The sequence below is a fragment of the Peromyscus californicus genome, unplaced genomic scaffold (genome assembly GCF_007827085.1).
Source record: "Peromyscus californicus insignis strain IS unplaced genomic scaffold, ASM782708v3 Scaffold_13__1_contigs__length_99412109, whole genome shotgun sequence".
Taxonomy (NCBI): Eukaryota; Metazoa; Chordata; class Mammalia; order Rodentia; family Cricetidae; genus Peromyscus; species Peromyscus californicus.
The window spans coordinates 48040013-48066491 of NW_026294424.1; the positions used below are offsets into that span (position 1 = coordinate 48040013).

The window sequence follows — 26479 nt, forward strand, 5'->3', positions numbered from 1 at the left end:
GTACACGGGAATGCCACTTCTGAACTCGGAAGAGACAACGGCTTCCAAATTGACAACACAAGGCTGAGAGCATAAATACTCCACGGAGACCTCAGAGACGTTGCGCACGCTCCCTTCAAAGGCAGTAAAATAAATAAAGTCTGTGTACGTCGCGCTCTGCTCTGCACTGGGCAGCACCGACGTCGTCAGGGAAGTCTGTCTGGCCAGAGATGGCACAAAATTCTGGAAAAGAGAGAAAAAGTCATATAGAATGTTTTTAAAAATCATCCTAAATCTAACACATTCACGAATTGTTTTCTTGGCATTAGAGACTACAGCTCTGGGTAAAAGCAATGAATTTGGACAGTAAGAGCTGTCAAAAGCATGACTATTAGACTAGAGAAAAACCAGCACACACACACACACACACACACGCACACACACACACACACACAAATGAAGATTGGGTCATGCTGAACTCTCTACGTAGGCTCGGGAACATCTGCTGATCAAAACATGGCTTTCAAAGCTATGTGGCAACATTCCCGAACTGGTTTCCGAAGGACGAGGCTGGTCCCTGGCAAAGGTAACAGTGAAAGGGACCTGCCTTAGAATGAAAGAGATAAGCCAGCTTCAGGCACGTGCAAACTACTTCAAATGGTGGCCGGACATGCCAATCAAAGGGCTGGAGAAACGTTGAAAAAGCATCACCAGGGAGCATAAAGAGAGGGGCAGCCTGGCGCATTTATCTCCGGTGAGCGTGGAGCCAGGACAAGCCTGCAGGCCCGGTGGCCCAGCAGGAGGTCTCAGCTGCTGCACACAGGCAAGCTGGGACCACAGCGGTGGCCCAGCCCTGTCGTTTCACTGTGCCTGATGTGGCAGGTGCCAAGAAAGGTTTTAGCCGTGTGCCCACTGGGCTGTTTCTTTAAGTGCCCAAGTCCTCTTCTCACCCTGTGCCTTTCTTCCAGAAATCTGAGGAGCTTGGTTACAAAATCCAGGCAAGTAGGGAGTCTGAGGTAATGAACCGTGGCTCGCTGAGCCGTTTAGACATGACTTCGTGATTCAGGTGTCCAGAGCAAACAAGGTCGCTGTGACCACTTCACACCCACGTTAATGGCTATGGTCGAAGGGGGAAAAAAAACACCCTAAAAGGCAAGCATGGGTGATGGTGTGGAGAAACTGGAGTCCCGATGCACTGTAGGTGGCCATGTAAAATGGTACAGCTCTGTGTAGCTTTGGAGCCTGTTCTGGAGCTCGCTCTATAGACCAGACTGGCCTCGAACTCACAGAGAGCCGCCTGCCTCTGCCTCCCAAGTGCTGGGATTAAAGGTGTGTGCCACCAATGCCCAGTCAACATTTCAACATTTTTCTTTTTTTTTTTTTCCTTCAGGGGAGAGCGCGAACGCAGTCCCCCACTACCACAATTATGCAGTCGAGTTTCCCCGCATTTGGGGAAATCACAGGGGTCAGCACATCTGGATTGCAATGAATAAGCCTCGCCCTGGGAAAAACCACCTTTGTGATCATGGTATTTCCCCTGCCAGGTAAGTATTCAACATTCTTATTTGAAACATCTTTTTTTTAATTTTTTAATTTTTATTTTTTAATGCTGAATGCCGTTTATTGAAGGAGGGAGGAGGTCTTAAATACAGGCTTATAGCACAATGGGAGAAGCCCGGAGGGCAGAAGTTCGCTACCGATGTTTTACAATCTTGCATCTAAGCTGTTAACGCCCATTATGCAGGATACACAGACAAGGAACTTCCCTTAAGCACTCAGGAGGGTGGAACCCAGCAGGGAATTAGCATAGGGAGGATGTCAAGGTCAGCAAGCAAGGCAACAGTTACCCAAAACGGGGGGGGGGGGGGGGGGGGGGGGGGGCAGGGACCTAGAGGTCCCCCTTTTACTAAAAAATGAGCTTCTGACTTAGGTTGCGTGGGACGTCAGCAGGTCACCTTACCCATGGCTTGATCCCATGAGCCCTCTCCCAAATACACCCAAAAAGTTGAAAGCAAGAACTTGAGGACAGAGTTATACGCTGATATCCACAGGCACACTAGCCTCGATAGCTAAAAGCAGCTCAAGTGTTCATCCGTGACGAGAAGAGTGGTCTAGAGTGGAATGGGATTCTGCTATCCTATAAAGTGGATGAACCTTAGAGACACGCTCAGTGAAAGATGCCCAACACAAAACAGGAAGTGCTGTATGAGGCACTGAGGAGAAGGTAGAGGAGTCAGCCTCCTGGGGGCAAAATAGAAGAGGGACTGCTGCGGTCTAGGGGAGGGAATGGGTGGTTAATGTTAGAGTTTTGTCGCAGGGTGATGAGGACGCGCCGGAAACAGCAGTGGCGGCTGTGGACAATGTGAGCTTCCTTAGCACTGCTGAACTCCGAGCTTCAAACCAGAAAGCTTTATAAATAAATACTGTATCACCATCTGAACAGAAAAGCCGGATCCCCGATCAAACAACAAACACGCCCAATGCAGATCAGCACAACTGACCGGGGGTCTAGATCAGCCCATGGGAGAAATGAGAATTCCATGTGGGCTTTGAGGGGTGAAGAGAAGTTCTCTTGGGGACAACGGAAGGGAGGGGCTGAAATGGCATACACCGGTACAATCCGGGACCAGAAGCAAGGACCCCGAGTGTTAGGAGGAAGTAGCTCGGCTTGGCCAGAGAGAAGGCCAACAGCAGAGAGCAAGCAGGCATGGGAACCGGAGGCGATAGAGAGCATTTGGCCCTGGGGGAACAGCCAGTGGCAGCCCAGGGCAGGAGCTCTTCCCTCTGCAAGCAGGCTTCTGTGGAAGAGGTGGCGGTTTCTTTTGGACTCAATGCACAAGGGTCAGGGTGACTGGACAGCAGAAATACGAGCTAGGCATAACTCAGTGATGAGTAAGGCCCCACTCATGGAATAGTAAGGCACACTAAAGCCACACAGAGACGGCGTTTTTAACCTGTTAGACACTCAAGATCAAGGTCAGATTTCATGTTCCGCTGGCTGCCGTCGGGGGAGGCACACCCACTTGTGTGCTGCTGGTGGTGGTCACTTCTACGAGGCAATCACACAACACCAACCCAAAATGGTAAGTGCAGTCACCCTCTGGCCCACCAGTCCCACTTGTGGGGTTTTACCCTACAAATATAGTAAATCTGTGGGCAAGGGTGTAAGCACAGACATGTCAGCACTATCTGTCACAGCAGAAGATAAAAGGTGTAGATGTCCGTTGCTTCAGGAAGCAACATTATTTCCAACCCTGGAGCATTCTACAGCCATGAAGAGACTCAGGGTCTTCATATGCAGATGATGGGACAATCTCTGAAGGTTATTTTTGGGTTTGGAACTTCTGTTCCTCTTGTTATTTTTATTTATTTAGTTATTTTTGGTTTCTTTTTCGAGACAGGGTTTCTCTGTGTAGCTTTTCCTGGATCTCGCTCTGTAGACCAGGCTGGCCTCGAACTCACAGAGATCCGCCTGGCTCTGCCTCCCGAGTGCTGGGATTAAAGGTGTGTGCCACCACCGCCCGGCCCTCTTGTCATTTTTAAGTGGATTCATAAATACCACAGTGGGTTACAAAGCACACACCCATCCATGATGTAAAAAAAACAATCACTAGAATACACATAGCATCAGTTGCTCTCAGGGAACTCGGAAGGACAGAGTGGCCAGAGGCCAGACTAAGAGAAAGATAAGTGTTGCTATCTCATTATCTTGTGCATTCTTGACCACATGAGCGTTTGGAGCAGGGAGCAACCATCTTAAGACGTGAAAGTGTCGTTTTCCACAAATGGCAGAAAGGCAAGAGAAGGGCTGGCCATTCCTTTACATTCGTCGCTGTGGGAAACCCGGGGGAAGAAACCTGTAAGGACTGGGAACAGTTGAAACTGTCCACCCGCTCTGGGAGAGGCTTAATTGTTTTCTGTACTACTTTATACGGCTAAATTACAGAGAGAAGACACACATAAAGCAATCTTGTAGTTGGAAGTGGAGCAGGAGCCATCCGTGCTGGCTGGTCCTGTCCTGCACTGTGCAGATGAGAAAACAGTAAGCACATTTCTGCATCTCTCACATCACCCCACGGGGGGGCTAGCAAAGCCCAACCAGAAGCCCTGCTCTTTCTTCACCTCCGCCTACCCACCAACACAATGCCCACCCCCAAACCACACCATGGCAAGACAGATCCACTGTTGCCTGGGAACTCTGGGCTGCATCCTCCTTTTGCACAAATAGATGAACCAGTGTTGGTCCGTAGAAAGAATGCATTCATTTAACACCCGAAAGAATTCCCCAAAAGCCAACAGTCCCTGTTGCTATGGACCTAGACCAGAAGAACAGCAGACAGGTGGACAGTGCATCTTATGCTAGGGTGATGCCCCAGATTGCTTTCCCATGGAAATCCATGCAAGGAGCCATTCACTTCGTGAGGCGAGACAAGGCCCAGGGTCCCAGGACCTGCCTTGGTACAGTGTGCACCAAGTGTTCCCTTGCAAAAAATGACTCCAGATCTCATTCTTTCCATCCCTCTCTGAAAAACTCACCAGGTCCAATTTTCTTGCTGTTTTTTTTTTCCCCTAGCACAATTTTTTTTTTCCAATGTTAAAAGAGAACTCTCTTTTAAACAGAAATGCAGGAGGAAAGCCATTTGATTCCCCTGCAAAGTGTGGTTCCTAATAACCCTGTTCATTATTTTACGTCTGATTGCTTGAAAATGCGCCCCGTCACACTTTTCTGCATTAATTAAGGGCAGCATGCCACGGTTCGCCTAGTGTGTTACACTCGTCACATTGTGGCTGAGGGAGGTGGAGTCACACCTTACCCTGCACCTCTCCAGGGCCTTCCTTCCAAGTTCTGTTTCAAAGAAGACGTCTTAGTACTCATACAGAAGATTACTGTCTTTTCATCTGGCTCTAAGTCTCGAGTCAGCAAAAGCTAACCCAGAGGATGCAGATCCTCGACATATGTTCTCCAGCATGACAGTCAGGAGGCAGCTCAGGCACTGTGACGTGCTGGAAGTATAAAATGTACCCTGAATTTCAAAGCCTTTCTAGTTAACAAAAGGCTACAGAGTGTCTTATTCATGATTGCATATTGGTCTCATGTCAAAATTACAATATTCGGATATAACAAATTAAATAAAATATATTAAAACTAGTCATACCTGTTCTTGTTTATTTTTTCAATGTGGCAACTACTGAATATAAAAATTATAGATGTGGCTTGAACTGTCTGTGGATGGTGCTATTCTAGACTTGAGGTCATTTGACTCTTTCTATTAAAAAACAAAAGGGCCACATGTCAAAAACCAGACATCCCTCAGTCTCTGAGAGCCATTGGTTCCCAGACCCCAAACAGTCCGAGTATCTGCGGATGCTCAGGTGTCTAATACAGTTCAGAGTAACTGTAAGACAGATCCTCCTACGTGTGTGCAGGAGCACATGTGTGTGCAGGTATGTGTACACGCATGTGGATGTGACGGCCAGAGGACAACCTTAGCTACTGTTCCACAGGTGCCATCCACCTTAGTTTTGTTTGTTGGTTGCATTTTTTGTTTCATTGGAGGGGAGTTATTGTTTTGTTTTGTTTTTCTGAGACAGGCTCTCTCATGGGCTTGGAACTTGCCAAACAAGCTCAGCTAGCTGGCCAACAAGCCCCAGGGATCCTCCTGTCTCCGCCTCCCCAGGAATGGGAATAAAAATACATACCATCATATTCACCTGGTTTTGTTTGGTCATTGGCTTTTTGGAGATAAGGTCTAACTATGTCACCCTGGCTAGCCTGGACCTCATTATGTAGACCAGGCTGGTCTTGAACTCACGGAGATCTGCCTGCCTTTGCATCTTGAGTGCTGGGATTAAAGGTATGTACTACCATGCCTGGTCAGTGCTCACTTTTTTTTTAACATGTGTTCTGGAGATTGAACTCAGGTCCTTGTACTCAGAAGGCCAACATTTACCGGTCAAGCCATCTTTCCTACCCCCTTCCTGTATACTGCAAGTGATCTGTAGGTGATTTATGGCTACGTCATATAAATGCTTTGTGCACAGTTGCTCTATTATGCTGTTCCAGAAATAATAACAAGGAAACACCTGTACATGTCCAGTACAGATGCAATTGTTTGTCAAACAGTTTTGATCCTTGACTGGTTGAATTCCAGGGATTGGGGAGACTTGGGATATGAAGACTGACTCATCTTGGGTATCTTTGGTCACGTGCATTCACTGTGGTAGGAAAACACCCAACAGGACGACATATAACTGGAGGAAGTTGCTGTCCCACACAACTTTTGTTCACAAACAGGCACGCTGCCTGGATTGGCCTGTAGTTTGCCAACCACCTTTCTACAACGCCAAGCTTTCTTTCTAGATAGAGTTCTGAGGCACTGAGTGATAGGAGCTAAGGCCTGAATGGAATTGCTGCGGGAGAGGTGAGATGAAAGACTCAACGAGGCACAATGACCCAATGACTTGACTGTGTATTTTTCCAAGGCTCTCAGGTGGTGGGTGTTGACATCCTGCTATAGCTTCCTTCAGTAAGGATTCGAATTGGACAAGACCCTGCTGCTAAGGTAGGCAGTGAGATAGCTTATTTGAGAAGTGGGAGAAGTACTGGGGTAGTTGGAGTGTTAAGAGGGACTTCGGGAAGAGGGCATTTCTGTAACACAATAGGGATATGCTGGCCTCAGAGAGGACCCTGAAATCACCCCATGTGTCATAAGCAGAGCATTGGCCCAAGTCCTCTGAGCAGCCCTTAGGATCTCAGTCTTCGGGACATCTCTGCAATGAAGGCAGCTGGCTTCTCCCAGGCTGGAGCTGACCCAGAGGGCAGCTGCTACACCGTGAGCTGTGGCTACCTCGGCTATGTACAAAACCAACACCGATTAGTAACACATCACACTCTAAATATTGATTAAGCCAAAGCTGACTTCCTGGCTCAAGTCATGTGTGTGGTTGTCGGCTGTTTCCTGCCAGGAAAATAAGGCAATTAACTTGAAGAGTTCCAGCTTCAGGCATGACATGTGTCCAGGCTTCATAGGTATTTTCTTGTGCCAGGTTGCATTAACATACACTAAAAGGGGCCTGCCTCCACTTTCCCTCGTCTAGAAACTCCTAAGTCAGAGTCTCTATCCTTGTTACCTCCCCAGATTCTAAAAGAGACCTTGGCACACAGTAGGAATTGTTATCTTTCCTGGAAAAAGATAAAGCGGTGGGTAAGAGCACCTGCCAGGTGTTTTGGTGGTCAATCTCCGGCTACAGCCTCATGGCCCTGGCAGGTACCTAGACACCAAAATATCCGACCCGAACTTGAGAGTACACTGTCCTTCCCGACTGCCCCGAGTTCTCCCAGGAATGATGACCACCAGCCTACTGCTCGCTCAGCCTCCCCGGCTCCCTCTGCAGAGCTCTTTCCCATCTGCATTACCAGCCCAAGGAACAAAACTGAGACAAAGACCTGAGAGGACCCAGAAACCACATCCACTTCACCATCTGGGGTGGACTTCTCACAGCTTTTTCACCCCTCCTGACCTTTCTAACAACCACTCTATGTCCTAGAACTTTCCCACGCCTCCAGAAAAATTTAAAACCTATTTTTTTTAATTAAGAAATTTCCCACTCTCCCCCTTCCCCCAATCCCTGCTGGATTACGGTTCATCTGTCGAGTTCATCCATGTTAATATGATCAGGATAGTACCACATCTCTGTACTTGTGTTCCAGCCTTGTGAGATAATATCGTAAAAGGGGAGGGGGAACCAGCTCAAATGCATTGCAGCTCTAAGCAAGGCATTGAGGACGGAAGGGGTACTTCTGGCCCCTTGATATCATGCTGTTTAAAGGACCATATCAGTGTTCCACTCCAAAAGCTAAAGAACTGCTCTGCACACTCGGGGCTAGGGAAAGACTCCAGAGCCCTCGGATAACTGGTTCCAGCAGACGGGAGCCCCCATCAAAGTCAAATTGGAGAATGCCATGCACAGTCACAAAACATAAACCCTTCTGCCTTTGTAATTGTGTACCGTAATATTTTTAGAAAATGAAACAGATCGGTTAATGTGTGTTCATGATAGAAGACCCAAAGTTAGAAACCTGAACTCATCGATTCAGCCTGGGCATCAAGGACAGATGAGTCCATATATCTTCCGGGCAAAGAAACAAAACTACCCACACGGGCTAAACTTCTTTTAGGATGAGTGCATCCGATTCCTTTAAACAAATCAATAAGGAGTGACTCTGTTCAAATGGCCCTGTTCCACAGGGCTGGGAAACTGGCTTTCTTCTCTACATGGTCCACTAGGTATTGAAGGAACGAACAGGAATTGGGAAATCTAAAATCATTCCCTCTCATCACAGGAAGTTCATTTACACTTACCAGTGTGTGGGAGCAGATCAGATATGCAAACAATAATAGTGCCTGTTTCTCTCGTTCCTGCCCACTCATTCCATCCATCACCTAAGAAGACCTTGGCTCCAGAACATTTTCTTTCCAAACTGGCTGGATCAAACTTTCCATAGGTCAAAGAAGTAATTGTATTGGCTTAAAAGTCCCATTTTGTTCAATTTCTGCTGACTACATAAGCAAAACTTCTCTTGATATCCACAAAGCATGCAATTATGCAGACTGGACAATGATGTCAACGTGGCCTTCACCGTCAAGATGTGCCCAGGGAGACATGTCCCGTGAAGCACCATCCCTTCCCAGCCAGAGCTGGCCAGAGATGCACCATCCCAACCACGATCAATATTTCTCCTTGTGTAAGAAACCCTCAACACTAGTCAGCATGCTCTTTCATCCTAACTCAGACCCTACAAGGACAAATAAGGTTGGGTTGGTTTTCTTTCACTGGGGCCTACTATGTGCTGGCCACTGTGGCAGGTGCCGTCAATCTTTCTGTTTTTTCTTCTTCTTTTTCTTTTCTCACTCACTTTTAGCCTCGTGTCTCTTGCCTTCCAGAAACACCCCCAAATGATACCCTCAGCTCACTTGACTTCCTGTCTCCACGCTGACTTAAGCTGAGGAGAACTGGAGACTTCAGTATCTCATCTTAGAAGCGGGAAGGACCAAGTCTCCCCCTGGTCAATCTTGGAGGGAAGAGATTGTATGTCACACAGCGACGCATGGGCCTGGGTGTCCACACCAGCATGAGTAAGCCATTCTCCAGGTAAGAGAGGAGGCAGGAGCTGCCAAGGCAGAACCTTGTCAGCAATTCCTCAACCTCTTCCTTCAGTCCCTCCCTCAGAGGGACAGGACAAGCCAATAGACAGAGTAACTGAATTCACTTTGGGCTATTTATGGTTTGCGCCAGCCTATCCATCATCTCAGAGAATTGCTTGGGTCCTTTATTTCTTCTCTTCCACATTTCCTATGGCTCCTGCACTCTCGGCAGCCAGGGAAAACAGGAGGTAAAAGACAGGGGCCACAGCATGGGAGAGTCAAGAGAGATGGTCAGGATGAACGGGGATGTCACTGGTAAATATGAAATTTGACAATTACCTCTGAATTCCACATATCCATAATCACAGTTCCCTAAGCCGAGTAACTGAGGGTCCCTAGCATAATTTTTTCCTTAAACTTCCTATATCCTGTGTCGCACAACGTGAAAGGGTAATGAATACTCCTGGGTGGATAATGGATGGGATGTACGCACTCACAGGTGTTCCGGTACAAGACTCTATCATAGCCGCCGTCTGCTAACGATCTCTACATATATCTGAGCTGCTAATGTCCTCTTATTTCTTTGTCCCTAGTTGTCTAACAAGCTCAAATGTCCACTCTGAATACTCAGCTATACAGCTGACATCAATATTGCCTACAGTGAGATTTATTTTCTCACTTAACAAAAAAAAAAATTATTCATTCGAGACTAGAGTTCAGAGAGACAGAATTGCTTTCCAGAAGCCCCAATGTCAAGGACAGGACTAGGACCCGTTCTAGCAAGTCCAGGAAAGGAAGGGAAGCATTGATGCTGTAAGAACACAGCAAGAGGCTCTGTGGGGCAGGGTGAGTGCCTTCTCGGTAGCAGTGACTTCCGAGGAAGCAATTCAACCTTGTGCTTTGAAGGCCCTCACTCTCCCTGGAGGCTCTCAGCATCTTGACCTTTGGTGACCCCAGGATTTTCGGGCAGTCACTGGAACCAGGAATCACCTTTTCAGAAATCAGTCTGGCATGGCTTCCGGACTTCTCTTTCAAACCTCATCACAATTATTCATGCTCGGGCAGGCATCCTAGCTACAGTCACAGTACTCCTGGGGACCGATACTGCAGGTTACTTGGTCCCAGCTGATGAAGAAGGGAGGTGCCCTTCCTCAGAACTCTGACTCCAGTGGACAGGCTCCCCAAAAGGGCATGTTCAGAACGCCACTGCATCCCAGCCTGTGGGCAGGCTGGCATAAAATAGAAATGAACCCCCAAGTCGTCAGCGATTTGGCATCATAGTGCACCCTACTGCTTGGTCACCATCTGCTTAGGACACCATGATAAAAGCACAGATGCTGCACCCGGGTTTTGCCTCACCCTTACCGATGGCAAATAGTTTCTGGGTTTACTTTTTTTTTTTTTTTTTTTTTCCTCCTTAACATCCTGCTTCTATTCTGTGGCCTGTCCTTCCTGCTTTGTGTATTTTAGGTTACTTGAGACATGACCTCACATCCTGGACAGTTGCACAGTAGCTGCTAATTGCTGGAGCTCTGCTAATGGACTGACTATACGTTTATGCAAGAGGGGAATGGGCCATTAGGAGCACACTCCAGAAGCCAGTGAGCGAGCATAGGTCGAAGTGAGGGCTCTGGAGAGGAGGCTGACTTGAGCTTCATCTCAGGTTGTCTGTGTGGCCTGCAGCAGCTGGCTTAACCTCTCTGAGACCGCTCTCTCGTTGGAGTGGAGATCATGACAGCTCCTATCTCACAAAGGGTATTACTGAGATTAACACTAGACAGCGACCACACGTGACTTAGCACAATGGAAGCTGTTATTATGGCTTCTAAATTCTGGAATGGGTTTCCCCACTAGCTCCTGTCTAGACACTCTGCTCCACCTGCCTGCCTCTAGCTCCCAACCAGTCAGCTCCTCCAGGAAGCACTCCTTGATCAAGGAGAACTCACACAATAACGCATCTTCATTGTTTCCTGATCTCTTCATATCTGTGTGTGTGTGTGTGTGTGTGTGTGTGTGTGTGTGTGTGTGTGTGAGAGAGAGAGAGAGAGAGAGAGAGAGAGAGAGAGAGAGAGAGAGAGAATGAGAGGGGGGAAGAGGGAGGGAGGGAGAGGGAGAGACACGTTTACATTTTCCTCAGTTCACACCCCAAGTTTCTCTAAGATCTAGCTAGATCCAGAAGCTCCACCTTTCACAAACATCTCAGGGAGACCATCCCAGGAGGGCACGATCATCAGCACACGGCTGGGCCCTCAGAACAAAACGTGGCGGCTGCCTCTGGAACCCAGCTTCAGCTTACCCCTCTCAGTCAGTGATGCCTGGCTCTCTTGCTCATTCAAGTCTCTGTTAGCAGGATATCAGAAGCACCCCCCCCAGAAGGAACCAGGGACAGTGACAGGTGTCCCCCATCATTTCTCATGTCCACTCCTCCACCAACTACCAAGTCGTTCATTCACGCTCCACTCTCCACACTACAGCTCCACCTCATCACTTCCCTCTGTCATTCCTGTTGACACTGCTACCCACTGCTACCTTGGATCTGTTCCTCCAACCCCCCCTTCGTGAGCGTAGAACTTGGTCCGCCTTCTATCTCTGCCACGTTAGCCATTAGGTTTTACACTTGTTACTCTGATTCCATCTGCTGTCAAGAAGTACCCCCCTCCCAAGCCTTGAGATTCTCACGTGGAACTTTCCAGATTACCTGCATGGAAATATTTCATGAAAGGCTCAACTACATAAATCCTGCTTCTGTGCTAACCAGCAGTGCCCTGTGTGCAGGATCATCTGTTTAAATGAAAACCCTGTCATTTGTCATGGCAGCTTTATTTATGAGTCTGTGTACTGTAACCCTATGGCATAAATATTAAATAATAACATCCCTCGGGCAAAAGAAAATCATTCCCATTACCTGGCAACTTATTATAAAAACAGGAAGTAAACCCAACCACAAAAATTGGCATTGGCAAATTCTAAAATACAAGTATAAGCAAGGATTGTTCAACAGGTAGAGAGGGGCACAGTTATAATTTGCATTTTTGCACTGTCTTCACTCAAGAAATGAAACGGCCAAGAAGTAAAGAGTGTTTAAAACAACAGCAAACTTGGGTGAGGTGACAAATTGCTTCAAACCCAAATTCCAGTTTCTGTCACCATCTCCCAAGCAGCTGAGCTCTCAAGAAGACCAGATTCCAAGTGCTGGCGGTGCCACATGAAAGGGGTTCTGGACAAGGACATTGCTCGTTTTTTAAGCATTCTGTGAATTTCCTATTACATCAGTTTCATGATTCAGCATTTTCCTTTTCATTTATTTACAGTAATATACGGTGAGATAACCCAAGCTTTCCTCAGGATCCTGGAACATAAGGTAGGCTGGGCAGCAAGGGTGTAGCCTTCGGTAAATTTACTATAGCTCAGAACTCAGGAACAAATGGGAGAAAGCAAGTCATCCAAAGAACTGGGCGATACCTCCTCACCATACTCTGGGGACGGTCTCAACTACTCTGGTATTTAAAATAGGTTACTGCCATCTAGTTCTTAAGTCTAACAGAAGGCAAGTAGTGTGCAAATTGCAAGCTGACGTGCATAAGCCAAATGCAGCTCTGAAATGACAACGTTCAAGACGCAGCTAAAGTCACCACTCTGGCGGTAAGCGTGGTACAAAGAAGTAGATTCCGTTCTGGCATCCGCAACTTGGCTGGAGTGACCAAGGAGTTGAAGAGCCTCTGGAAACGGGAGGTGCGGTGGCACAGAACCGTCCGGGCCAGGAGGAACCAGTGAAAACTCGAAGAAGGGTCGGGGTGGGTGGCAGAGGAGAAGGAGAAGAAGTTGGGGACAAGAAGGAAAGGAGCTAAGGAAGGTGAATGGAAAGCCAAGCATGGGTGGGGACAGGGCTGGGGAGCTGCGCTCCGAGGGGCTGCAGGCGAGTGCATGGTAGGGAGGGTCCGGTGTCACTGGGGACAAGAAGGGTACTCTAGGGGAACCTGGCCCTGGTCTTCAGCGAGGCCGTGAGGAAGAGGAATGGACTCCAGTGAGAGTAGCTGGCAAGTCCAGTCCACGCACCCGGGTACTCATCCCAGCTGCTGGGAGTGCCCGGGGCGCAATGGGAAGGAAGAGAGAAAACTCGCGTCGTCTTCCCCACCTCCTGAGACTGGGGTCCGCGGCCACCCCACCCGCCTGTCCCCAGGGCCCGGGCAGAAGGAAGGACCCGAGTAGGGTCCGGCGCTCACCAGGTAGCAGAGAAGGAGCAGCGCGCCTGCAGGGCGGCCGCCGAGGCCCGGGGGGACACCGCCGCTCGGGGGGACCATGGCTGCGGCCCGGGGACCGAGCGCGGGCGGCGGGGGCTGCTGCTGCTGCTGCCGCCGCTGTGGCCACCAAAGCCCCGCGCCGCGCCACTGCATGGCGAGGCCGCCCGGATCCCGGCCGGAACAGGTCACCTGGTGCAGGGACCGGCCCCCGCCCGAGGCGCCACCTTCCCGCCCGCCCCCGGCCGGCGGCCCGCCGCGCGCGGGGCCACCTGCCGCCGCCACCGGACCCGCCGCCGCCGCCGCCGCCACCGCCGCTCCCGCCGCCGCCCCCGCAGCCCCAGCCGAGCGCCGGCTCCTCCCCGCTCGCAGTCCCGTCCCCTCCCTCCCTCGGCCTCCCTGCCCAGCCCGCCTCCCCGGTCGCTCCCTCCCAGCCCCCGGCGTCCACCCCTAGGGGCCGTGGGCGCCCACGCAGGTGGGGACCGCGTGGTCCCGCCCCCCCAGGCCGCTGTTCGCCGCCGGGTCCGCGGGGCTCTCGGCCGCCCCCATCCCTTTCTCTTGCTTCCTCCTCCGCCCCTTCCGCGCCCTTGCAGTCCGCGATTCCCCCCCTCCCCTTCCCTCACCCCCTCTTCTCCCCACTTTCTCCCTTTCCTCCACGTCCTTTCTCCCTAACTCCCCTCCTTCTCCATCGCTCCCTCCTGTATCTCCCGCCAGTGCCCACCCTGCTGCACGCCGCTCATTCCCACTTCGCGCCCGGGCACTAGGCAGTGAGGTTTGTTTAGGAGCTTGGGGGCGCGGGGTGGAGGGGGTACTTGTAACCGGGGCGCCATTCCCGCAGGGCGGGGGCCGAGGGTGCTTCCTTAGAGTTAAGCCACGCAGCCGCTTCGCTTCTAATCCTTAGGGATGGATTTTGACCCCTGCCAACCTCCACCTGTCCACCTGAAGGGCTCGGGGCCGCTTTCCTGCTTGCACATTTAGAGCCCAGGCTGTGCCCCACCCTGCCGCCTGATTGGCGACACGTTCTGGATGTTTCCCCAGGGTTTTGTGCGGTGCCGCCGCCGCTGCCGCCGCGCTCTTTGTTTTAATTGTCCGGAGTATTGGCGCCCAGAGCGGGTTTGTATTTGATTTGCATCCCCGAGCTCCAGCTTCCACTTGGACCGAGAAGAAAACGAATTAATTAGGCCAGTCCAATCGTACTCAAGCCCCATATGAAAGGGGTTGAGGCCCTTGAAGTGCGCCAACAGCTTTTTTAAAAATCAGGATACATCTTGGGCTTTGGGGAGGCAGGGTGGGACTGACTGTTTTAGTAGACCTGGGTTCTGTAGCCAGTCCCAGGTGAGGCGGCCTCAGGGACAGGGTGAGCAGCTCAGGGCGTGCCCTGTAGTTCCGGGAAGTGCTTGCTTGGCTGTCTTGCTGCTGAGAAAACCCCTTGGGGCCAGCAGCTAGTGCTGTGAGATAGTTAACCCACCTTGGAAAGTTTGCCCCTTTGGCATTGGTGTGGATTTGTAGATGGGAACTATTAATAGATTGGAAGTTACAGAACGCAGCCCTTTCCCTGAGGAGTTGCCACTACCATCGGCCAAGTCTTGCCAGGTTTGTGAGGTTGAGCAAGAGTGAGGCTGAGCGGAGTGCGTTATCCTGGCCATGGTCACGCTGGGGATATCAGCAGAGAGCTGGGTCTCCCATGCTCGTTTTTGTTTCGTAGGTCACCTATGAGTTTGTGGGCCTGTGTAAGGGCCCTGGTACCCCAGTCACAGCTGGAAGGCTCTCAGATCTCAGTTTGGCCAAAGGCACCTGGAGACCAAAGCAGGTAGATGGTGGAGTGCCGCTGGGTTCTGTCTCAGTGGGTCCTGGATAGTGTTGAGAAGCCTCCTGGTGAGTGAATTTCCAGGTGGGGGACAGTGCAGAGGGGGACAGTGCAGAGAGGCCTCACTTTCCGAACCATGGGCTTCCAGGAAAGACGCTGCCTGCCTAGCCAGCTGCAGTCACGATGAAGCACTTGGGAGGGTTGACAGATGTTGCCAGGATCCCTGTCCCACTTCCACAGAAACAAAGCACTTAAAATTCTCCTCTGTGATGCAGGAAACTATTTATTACATTTAGTGTCCAAAGGAACAAAAGATGGGTGGCTTTGTCCCAGATCCCATCTGTATTTTTTCCATCAAAAGAAAAAATACTCCACAGATTTTTTGTTGTTGTTTTTCTTTCTTTTTCTTTTTTGAGACAAGGTCATGATTCTATGTACTCAGAGTGTTCTGGAGCTTGAGATCTTCCAGCCTCAGCCTCCTGAAGGCTGGGATTGCAGGCAAGGACCACCACATGACGCTATTAATATATGTGCATGGAAAATTGTTGGTTTGTTTAAGAGAAGGGGGTGTCAGAAGCAAGACAGATTTTGTGGGTGTCCACCTGTCTTCCTGGGCGCTCCTCCAGAGTTTCTGTCCTTTCTTGTGGGCCCAGACTCCTATCCTCGGGGAACCGAATAGTTTCCTCTGTGGCTTGCCGTCTGAGGCACAGTTCTCAAAGCCTTGTGAGCTTTAAGCAGCTGCATTTTCCCTCGGGTAGTCCATACAGAGGTGTTCCACTGGAGCTGGGTGGTACTTAGCATAGCACTCTGTGTCCAACTGTGTATTCCTTGTCTTCTGTAGCACTGAGTACCATGCTACTCTAGGAAATCAGAGGTGGGCGGGACCATCCATTTTCATCAGGAGCAATGGACATGCTTCAGAAAACTGACCTAAACACAGTTCGGTCCTCTAAAATGATCCCTGAGTGACGTTGTTGCCCAGGGGATGAGAATGGGTTTGCCTGGTGACTCCTATATTGGAAAGGGGCAGAGAAAGGTCAGGAATTCTCACAGTGACCTTTTGGTCCAGAAGACACAATCACGTTTTATTACCCTTGCCTCTGTTCTAGTAGATTATTTGAAGGGTGTGACTTTATTTCAGAAGAAAGCCCCTTGTTTAGAAACAAATATATTTTCCCCATTGCCTTGTGGAAGGGCTTGAAACTCCATCATCACAATTCATTGGATTAAGCTTTTATACACCACTAAAATCCAAAGACCCCCAGGAGGAGACTGTTTGAGCCTGGCCTCCCTTGTGCCTACCTTAGTGTAAGATAGTTTATCAGTTCCCCATTAAGGAGACAGGGAGAGAAGAGCAGATCCATACCCAACCCTGACAGACACCAAGGCAATCAAGAGAGTTTAGGTGACCCAGTGGGAGAGGAAGCCAAGATCTAGAGCCTGGCCGAGTAAGAAAATAGCCTGGATTTGAATAACGCTGCTCATCTCTGGGATCTGCAAGGACCACCCCTCAACCAGTTGTTCTCAGACTCGGAGGCGATTTAAGATCAGCAAAATCTTAGGGAATGCAATTGGCCAGGTAGAAATGTGTTGAATAAAAATATTTAGAAAAAGATCTAAAATACATTGTATTTCATCAACATCATTTTATCAAAAGGACAAGTTTTTTTAAATCAAATAATTAGGGAGGTAGAGAGGAATGTCAGTACACGCCTGTCAAGCTAGCACTTGGGAAACTGAGGCCAGAGGACCAAGAACACAAGGCCAGGCTAGAAAACATACAGGATACTGGCTCAGCAGCTTGGCAGGTTAAGGAGCTTGTCACCAAACTGGATAACCTGAGTGCACTTCCCGGGACCTACATGGTGGAAGAAGAGAATCAACTCCCAAATGTCCTCTGACCTCTACACACATATTATGGCACATGCCCTACCCCAATACATAGATAAATGAAGTCAAACTTTTGTTTTAATTAGGGAGGATCCAACATTATAGTAACAGATCATCTCAGTCCACCACAGACAGTCCTGGAGTGGGAGATGGCTCCAGCTTGGTGAGTGAACATGAGGACCTCTGTCTGGAACCCCAGCACCCACAGGAAAGCCAGACATGGTAGCTCCTTCCTATGACCCCACCACTGGGGAACAGAGACAGGAGCATCCTTGGAGTTTGCTGATCAGCCAGTCTAGCCAAAACAGGATGCTCCAGGTTCAGTGAATGACCGACTGGTCATATCTCAAAAGAAGGAAGATGGAGAAGCAATCAAAGATGCCATGTGTTGACCCCTGGCCTCTATACCTGCACACATAGGCAAGCATACATGCACATCACACATACACACATACACACACACATGCACACCATACACATAAATACACACACCCCATAGATAGATGATAGATGATAGATAGATAGATAGACAGATAGATAGATAGACCTTTAGACAGAATATAATTTGCTTGTGATGAACTCACAACTTGTCTTTGTCTCCTTCTGCTATAGGTCAGTAGGAACTCACCTCTGACCTGGCATGGTCCTTATGGGTACTTGGAAACCTTCCCCAGGTAAACAGCATACCCAGCATAAAGAGATCTGTCCCCACAGAGACATATGACCCCTGGGTTTTAAGAGATGGGAAGGCACTCTATGGACTGTGGCATGTCCCTTCTCCCTGATTCCCTCCTATATAAATCTCCAGGGCCCAGGCAAAGACTACTGACTCTAGGAAGTCTTCTGTCCTAATTAGGGTTACTATTGTTGTGATAAAACACCATGACCAAAGTAACTTGGGGAGGAAAGGTTTATTTCACTTCCACTTCCACATCACTATTCGTTATCAAAGGAAGTCAGGACAGGAACTCAAATAGACCAGGAACCTGGAGGCAGGAGCTGATGCAGAGGCCATGAAGGGGTGCTGCTTACTGGCTTGCTCCCCAAGGCTTGTTCAGCCTGCTTTCTTATAGAACCCATGACCAACAGCCCAGGGGCTGCCACACCTTAAATGGGCTGTGCCCTCCCCCATCAATCACTAAGAAAATGCTCTACAGGTTATGTCCAGATCTTGGACATCTAGAAAATGGAATAATTTTCTCCATTGAGGCTCCCTCCTTTCCAGAGACTCTGGCTTGTGTCAAGTTGACATAAAACTAGCCAGCACACCCTTTCTCCCTCCCAGTTCAAAGCACAGTTGGTCAGTTCTCTCGCGTCCATTGGCCACTTCTGCCCACGATTGTGCTTGACTGGTAACTTACGCACCTACATAAAACAAGGTCTTGGAAATGACATGCCGTTTCCTGGGCACCGTTGTCTGCCTGCCACACGCCTGAAGTGCAGACCATTCATGAATCCTTCTCATGTTGGCTTGCCTTTTCTCCCCACTCTCCTCCCCTCCCTGCCTCTTCTCTGCTTACGATCATATTATCTCCCAATCTGTTTCCACACGCAGGCCCTCTTCTCTTTTCTGCAGTTTCAGTTATTCAAAGGGTGGTGAATGAACCACACCGTTTGTCTTTTCCATCAAAATGGGAGAGAAGCTTGCCATCAGCCAGGGCTTCCATCCCAGGAGGAAAACCCTGGTCTTTCCTCTCTGCCGCGGTCCTTCGGGGTCCAGCTGTGCCCTGCAGGCCTCTTTTCATACTCGGTGTTTCCATTCTCTGGTGCTTCCTAGAGTCTCACTTACATTCCTTGTTTCGGGTCCCCTGCTTCTTACCACGCCCCTCTTGTTCTGTCCTTAAACCACCCCACTAGATCCCATTCTTATCTCCTCATCCTTAGCACTATCTTCTGAACCCTGGGCTATGACCAGCCAATACTTCCTGAGACCACAGAGCCTGGCTCCGAGAAGCGCACTGGGGAGGGACAGGAACGCTGGTGTCCTGGTTGTTTCTAGGGGTTGCTGAAGGTCTCGGAATCATTCTGGCTGGAGCTCTGGTGTGCTCCGGAATGAGCTCTATTTCTGGGCCTGTCAAATGAAATGTCGTTGCTCCTAGTTATTTTTGGCTCTTTGCCCTTCTGCATAGGTGCATGTTCAGCTCAATTCTTCCCTTACCCTGAGCTGGGGAAACAGGCAGCTCCCTTTAGCCAAGCCTTTCCTGGGTCAGGAGTACCTGTGCTGTCAACAGCAGCTCACAACAGCAGTTCTTTGGGCTGCACAATGGTGGTTTGGGCAGAGTATGGGTGGGCCTTCCCATCTTTGGCCTTCTTGCAGCACCAAAGAGTTTTGTGGACTGAATATCCCTAGGCAGGTGGATGCAGGTGTCCAGAGCATTATTGTGTTTCCTACCCTGGCAAGCATGCCTTCAGATTCTTCAGCCATCCTCATAGGCACTTGGAATAAGATGGGGGGTGGGGACTGCAAGCTCAGAGAGAGCACAGAAACATCGGCGTCTGGGGAAGGTACCCAGGATACAGGAAGCCAAGGGCCTGTGTCTGTAGATGTAGGGGTATCTTTGGGTGAATGAGTTGAAAGCACGTGTATGGGGGGGGGGGAAGGAGTGCAGGGGAGAAAGATTGAGCAGGAACACACAGGTGTTGTTAGGACAGAGTGAAAGGGAAAGTGATCTGCACCTAGGGGAGAAAGTAACAGTGAAATCATCAAGAAGAGATGGAGTGTACATGAGAGGCCCTGGGAAGGCAGGCTGTGCCTACAAGTCATGGCTGTGTTTCGTAACTGACCCTGCAGTCCTCCAGCAGCCATTAGCATGGATTTGGGGCTTCTGGCTTATTGGGAATGTTCTGTATCAAGCCGGAAAAAAAAAAAAAAAAAAACAGCAGCAGCAGCAGCTAGATAGACACTGGCTAATAAGCTCCGCATCCAATCAGGAAAATCGGAGAAGGTGCAGCAAGGACCCGGGTCCTCTCAGCAGCTGCTTTCTCTACTTCTTCCCACTGAGGCAAGTCTTCCCGGTTCTTATCACACATCCCTTTGCTATACTCATTCACCGAATCCACACGGCAAGCCCCTGAAAGCGGGGCCCCGTCATAATCATCAATCTTAGGTTACAGATGAGGAAATTAAGGTTCCTCGAAGTCCCAGGCCCGCTGCTGAAAGGCGCCATAGCTAGTGTGAACTCTGGCACTTAGTTCGTAACATCACTGTGGTCCTGGGGGTTGAGCTCAGGGGGCCGTGTGTGCTCAGCAAGCATTCCACCACCCAGCTGCACCCCGGTTTCACTCAAAGCATGGGGCTCCTCACCAGTGTGTCAGACTCGTGCCGAGAAGGACTCATGAAGAGGCAGCCAGGCTCTGCTCAGAATGAGAGGTTCCCACCTGGATTTCAGACTCAGATCTCTGTCCCTGCGTCACCAGCTGCTGAGGACCATAGGTTGCCACGGTAGACACACCTTTCCAAGGCCCAGCTGACCACTGCCTGCCTGAGTTACCTCGGTTAGGCCCTAATCATTATTGAACCTCTGTCTCTAAAACTGGGAACAAAGTGGCTGGTTTGCCCACTTACATGGTACTGGGAAGGCAGGTGAGGTAGCTCCGTGGATACATATAGCACACAGCACATGGACAGGCCGTGGACAAGAGGAAAGCATTGCTTGTGTGTGCTCACCAACTTCCCCTGGCGGCTCATAGAGAAAGAGGCATGATTCCCAAGATCCTGCAAAATCGACAAAGATGTATAAAAGCCACTGATCTCCAAAGATGATCCCATCCATGAACCATAGCACTGTTATGATGCTGTGGGAAGACCTGACCTCTTGGAGATGCCAGCTACTGTACGGGGGCTGCTGGGACTAACCCCCCTCAGTGAGAAGACCCAAGCTAGCCACATGGAGGGAAAGAGCGATGTGCAGCCAGTCTCCAGTCGGCCTAGCTCTACCAGCTCAGGTGCTGGTGGGTGAATGAGCACACCATCTCCAATACCCAAGAGTCCCCAGGCAAACCACTTAGCAAAGTCTTGTCAATCTGTGGAACCACTAAAGAGAAAAATAAATTGTTGCTTTGAGCCACTCATTTTGGAGGCAGTTTGTTCTATGCAAAAGATAAATGAAACAGAATCCTGGGCTAATATTGGTATTTTTAGCTGAGATGTATTGAGTTCAGAGCTTCCTAGCGGGCAAAGCAAAAAGAGGAGCAGAATGGATTGCCTGCATCTATTATCTTGTACTGTAACCTACATGAATATAGAGCCAATCCATTTCTTTGTAGTCAAAGCAAAATGAAATTTAAAACCACTTCCGTTACACGGACTCTGCTATGTTTACCAGAATTACACACAGCCCACTCTTGCAGATTCTGTAACCTGTCCCACTGGGGCAAACCAAAAGAGTCACCATCATCGCAAAAGAGGAGCTGTCCCCATGTCTGGGTGAATCCGGCAGATCAGCTCAAGCCTTTTTCCCCTCTTGTTAGACTTCCAGCGTTTCTTATGCCTCCCGCTTCAGACTCATCCCAAATTAAGCCACAAACGGGCTCAGTGACTTCAGGGTCCTAAGCAGGCAGAATTAATGACGAAAATAGAAATGCTGAAAATAGTGGAAACCGAAGCAGATTGGATGATTTATTCAAACCTTGAGGAGAAACGACTGTTCAGCCCCAAATTGAAATTTAGACCTGAGCTTTGTAATCAACTAGGATGCCACCTCTTTCTGGCATTAACCCCAAAAAGGAGAAAGGAGAGAAATGCAACCCTGCTGGTGTCCTTGGGTCCGCCCTGTATGCTGATGGTGCCTGGAGAAGTTCCTGGCACTTCTTAAAGCTGTTCTTCATGAAGTAACCTTTGAGGTCAGAGAGGCTAACAGCATGGAGTTTAAGAGAGCAGAGAACGTGGATTCTCCCCACCGAGGCTCTGGCAATGAGCACACCTTGCCCGTTGTCTCATCTTAGATGCCCAGATGGTCACTCTTTCCCCCGGGGAACCCTATTGTGACTCTCAGAAGATAACAGAGTTGTCTTCTGTGCCTCAGCCTCGCCTTCTCAACTCAATCACCTCCCTGGCTTTCACTCCCCTGAGGTGGACTTCAGGGGCCTTCCTTCTGCTGAAACTTGGTGGGAGAAAGCCCCAGGCTCAGAGTTCCTGGCCCTGAATTTGCATAAACATCTTCTCCATCTCAAGACAGTTACATCTGTGTATTGACTCATTTTTCATCGAGTCGGTGAAGTAAACCTGTGGTTGAATTACAGGGCTTAAGAAGACATGTGGTTTTTCAGCTCCCCATCACACCTGTGGGTGTGGCTGTGTGTGGAAACGGGCTATGTGGATAGGGTCAAGGTCAAGTGAGGTCACAGGGTGGGCCCTGACTCAGTGACTGGGGGCCTGATAGGAGGAGGGACACTTGGCCATAGGTGTGCACAGGGGAGTGACAATCAGACATGGAGGGGACAACCATGGGAAGGTGAGAGTGAGGTCAGAGTCGTGAGGCCATAAGGCAGGGAATGCCTGGAGCCAGATCCTGCAGAGGTAAGGAAGGGTCCCCTCTGGAGGTCTGGGAGGGAGCACATCTGCACACAGATTTACTAGGGCCTTGGGGTAGGATTTTCATCTTCCTGAATTGTAAGGATATGCATTACTGTGGTTTTATTTTTGAGACAGGGTCTCCTGTACCCAAAGTTGGCCTCTAACTCTATATATAGCTGAGAATGACCTTGAACTCTTGACCTTCTTAAGTGCTGAGGTTCCCTGCGTATTCCATCACACCTATTAGTTTATGCAGTGCTGGGGGTTGAACCCAAGACTCAAGGCAGGCAAATCTCTGTGAGTTCAAGGCCAGCCTGGTCTACAAAGCGAGTTCCACGGCAGCTGGGACTGTTACATAAAGAAACCCTGTCTCAAAAGAGGAAAAACAAACAAACAAACAAACAAAAAAACCTAAACCCAAGACTCACAATGCTATGCAAGTGCTTTACCAACTGAGCTGTATCCCAGCCCCAAATTTCTATTGTTCGAGCGTATGATATTTTGCTTTAGAAAATCTACAAAAGTAATACGTAGTTAAGTTCGGTGTTAATGTCCCAGTTTATAATCCAGTATTATTGGATACTTACTATGCACCAGACTTGGTGTTAAACTCTGGAACCCAAACCCAAGGCTATAAATAATACAAAGCAAGCCAAAGTTCCCGAGCCAGCTAGTGACTTTCTGAACTTATTCCATTGTGTGCCTTGGGCTCCCCAGTGTCCAATGTCTTCACACCCACACACCCCTGCCCATCACCAATGTCTGATTTTTGTCAGTTTCTGATTTGAAGCTACTTTGGAGGGCCAAGCCAGCCCCCTGGTTTTGCAGGCCTGTAAACTGAGGTTGAAGGGGTACTGCTCCCAGCAAAAGGGTGGCAGTGGGCTTGAACGTCTCTCCCTGCTTATTCATGCTACTAGTAAACGCAACACAAATAAATACTCAGTTATGTGTGACTGGTCAAAGTCATGTCCTCCCTAGCCTGGGGTCTTAGAATGGAGAGCAACGCCTTCACAGAGAGCTGTGACCTCAGTAGAAGAGACATTCAGCACGGGGGTCTTTCACTCACCCTTTGTCTCAGAGTCCTAAAGAAGTTCCCGTGTTGGTTCAATACAGGACTGGCTCCTTAGAGAATTCTGGAAGTGGGCCAAGGAAGATCTCCCTCTCCTACGTGCTTCTAGAGGCCACAAAAGCTGCGACCGATGCCCTCCCAGATGCAGAAGGAGTCGCTGGCCTCATTATATGCATGTACCACTACTGCTGTTTGAAACTCCAATACTGCTGAACAATTCAGAAATAGATCCATTATAGGTCTGCTTTCGCTCCAGGGCCTTAACACAGGTCACCAGAAAATCCAAGATTTCACAGTCAGTCCAACTCTTAAGAGGGAAAGAAAAAAAATTCTCTGCATCACTTCCGCCCCTACCCCCACCCCAGCCTACCGGGAGCCCCTCTTCACTTTTTCTGCTGCTTTGGAATAAATAGCTCTTTAATTGAACTTGAAATCTAAATTCTCTTCAGCTATTAATTGATAAGAGCATCTCCTTTTACCTCTCATGCTCTGAAGTAAGATTAGAGTGTAAATAAACTAGGTCAGGTTTAGCAAGATGGACGTGAACTGTTCTTCTTCCTCTTCATCTTAAAGGAATAATTCGGGACTGGACATCGTCATTCAATGAGTAGTTACGTCTCTGCTCCTTCAGACTCCAGATAAGTCAGGGCAGGGCACTCCAGGAGAATACACCAGATCTCTAACACTCTCTGAGATTGCAAGCCCTCCCCCTGCTCCCCCTCCCCATAGCTTCTGCCTGATAAGAGACCATTGAGGTTCTGGAGAGACTTGACTGGGTTGGTAATCATTTTTAGACTAGGTGGAATCTCTTGTGTCAGGGAGATGGGGTGGGAAAATCAGAGTTTCTTGGGATATCCATAACCACTATGTGTTCAGCATTTCCTGAGCCTGGCTTCTCATTTGCACAGCGTGTTAAAATCATTACCTAATTATTAATCTCACCCTAGAGCTCTTCCGAGCTTATGATGCCCATAGAAGTTAATGAAGGCTTTTACCTATAGATCTGGGACTGAGTCACTGTGATTGACAGTGCTCAAAGTAGGGTAGGGACCGATGGAACTGACCCAGGGATGAAGGGTTAAACAGATGGAAATGCAAGGACAGGAAGAGGATGATGATGATGCCGGAAGAGAGAGGAAGGAGAGCCGAGACAAGAGTGTAACTTCAAACACCTCATTAGGAAAATGGGGCAGTTAAGGAAGAACCAAGTAATCTGCTTAAACTTTAATTAATTATTCATTTATATATATTTATGTGGCACACTTTCTCCAGGGAACCCAATGTGCTTTGCAAACATATTAAATAATTAACTCTCTCAAATCTGAGTGAAGTGGAGAGGCAGCAGAAAGCTTCTGGAAGTGGCCAAGAGGCTTGGAGAATGACAACCAGAGTCTCTCTTAGAGTAGAAAATCCCCTGCACCCAAACTGATGTCGCACGACAAGGGAAACTCTCTGGGGGCTAAAGAACACTTCGGGGATACATTTGGGCGCCGTCCAGATCGAGCAGGTCATGTTTGGAGAGCTAGATGATGATCGATGCGTTCGATAAAATAGGTAAGCAGATGCATAATGAGCTGCCATCAGAAATCATGGGGACGAGCACTGTTAGAAGAAGACAGAGCAGAACACACTCTGAAAACATGCTGCCTTCAAGATCAAAGTTAGAAAGGAATTTAAATCAAGAATATCAATGACAGCATTACATAAAACGGGATCGCCAAGGCCAAATGGCAGACAGTGAGCAATAAACATGCACTAACTTGTGTTTTATCACATTTCGAGTTCCCAAAATTGTACTCTCCAAGCACTGTTGACAGCACTCAGGACATGGGACATGCCTATAATGCCAGCACTTGGGAACGTGAGGTGGGAGGGTCTCCATGTGCTTAAGATCAACCTGGACTACATATATACGTATCTAGCAAGACCCTGTCCCCTCAAAACAAAAACCAAACAACCACATACCTTTAACAAGTCACTTCAATATTTCTCTGGAAAGTATGAATGTGTCTTCTAAACCAGTGGAGGGCAAACACACTCCAACAGAACAAAACTTAGTAAATTACAGGAAGACAAGTGACGGTGACCTACTGGGGCAGAGCAAGAGGTTTGTCTCGAGACAGCTACTCAGTGGGAGGCTCAAGCCTGCTTGGGCTCCAGCCTTCTGGTCAGTTACAGCAACTGACTTGTGCTCACTGCCTCTTAAAACCAGGAAACTGAAATGTGCACACCAGCCTTGGAGAGCTCAGGTCATTAAAGCCATGGTTTGCTTTTAGCCACAGTCCACGTCAGCTACGGCTAAGGTTTGGCCAAGGAACTTGCAGAAGTGCAGGATGGGAGCAAGACAGCAGTCAAAAGGGAGAGAGGGCTTCCTTTCTTTCTAGAATGGGAGGTGACCTTCTCCTACAACCCCCACCAGAGAAGGGAAATCTAAAACCAAAGAGGAGTGATAAGGGGAGACGTGTTTTTTAGATAAACAGAATATTTTGTTGTTGTTGTTGAGACCAGGTCTGGCCTTGAACACTCCACATAGCACAGGGTGACGCTGAACTCTTTAAAAATGTAGGATATTACATTATGCATGTGTCTGTGTATGCATGTGTGAGTAGGGGTGCACATGAGTCCCTGTGTGCATGTGGAAGTCGGAGGGCAGCTTCCCAGACTTGGTTCTCTTATTCCACAATGCTTAGCTTTGTTTGTTTTGCTTTTTGAGACAGAACTTCTTTGTGTAGTCCTGGCTGAACTGGAACTCAATGTGTAGACTAGGTTGGCTTCAAACTCAGGGATTTGCTTGTCTTGGCCTTCTGAGTGCTGAAATTACGTTGTTCTGTTTCT

At 49.0% G+C, this 26479-nt stretch overlaps 1 protein-coding gene, 1 long non-coding RNA gene and 1 other non-coding gene across 3 annotated transcripts in view; 1 reads left to right on the plus strand and 2 right to left on the minus strand.

Moving 5' to 3' along the window:
• Positions 1-13621, minus strand: part of LOC128108749 (protein sel-1 homolog 3-like) — a 14898-nt gene extending 1277 nt beyond the window's left edge. Inside the window, exons 1-2 of the mRNA XM_052735811.1 lie at positions 13349-13621; positions 5-222 (exon numbers count right to left, since the gene is read on the minus strand). Of these exons, the coding sequence (XP_052591771.1) occupies positions 5-222; positions 13349-13519 (389 nt within the window). The 5' untranslated portion in view covers positions 13520-13621. The remainder of the gene's footprint in view (positions 1-4; positions 223-13348) is intronic.
• On the minus strand, positions 1367-1531 carry LOC128109203 (U1 spliceosomal RNA). Its single transcript, XR_008217743.1, has one exon. It is a non-coding gene; the product is annotated as a U1 spliceosomal RNA (small nuclear RNA).
• A 112-nt stretch (positions 13622-13733) lies between the features above and the next one.
• LOC128108433 (uncharacterized) lies at positions 13734-23121 on the plus strand. Its single transcript, XR_008217469.1, has 2 exons — positions 13734-14135; positions 15069-23121. It is a non-coding gene; the product is annotated as an uncharacterized LOC128108433 (long non-coding RNA).
• The last annotated feature ends 3358 nt before the right edge of the window (positions 23122-26479 follow it).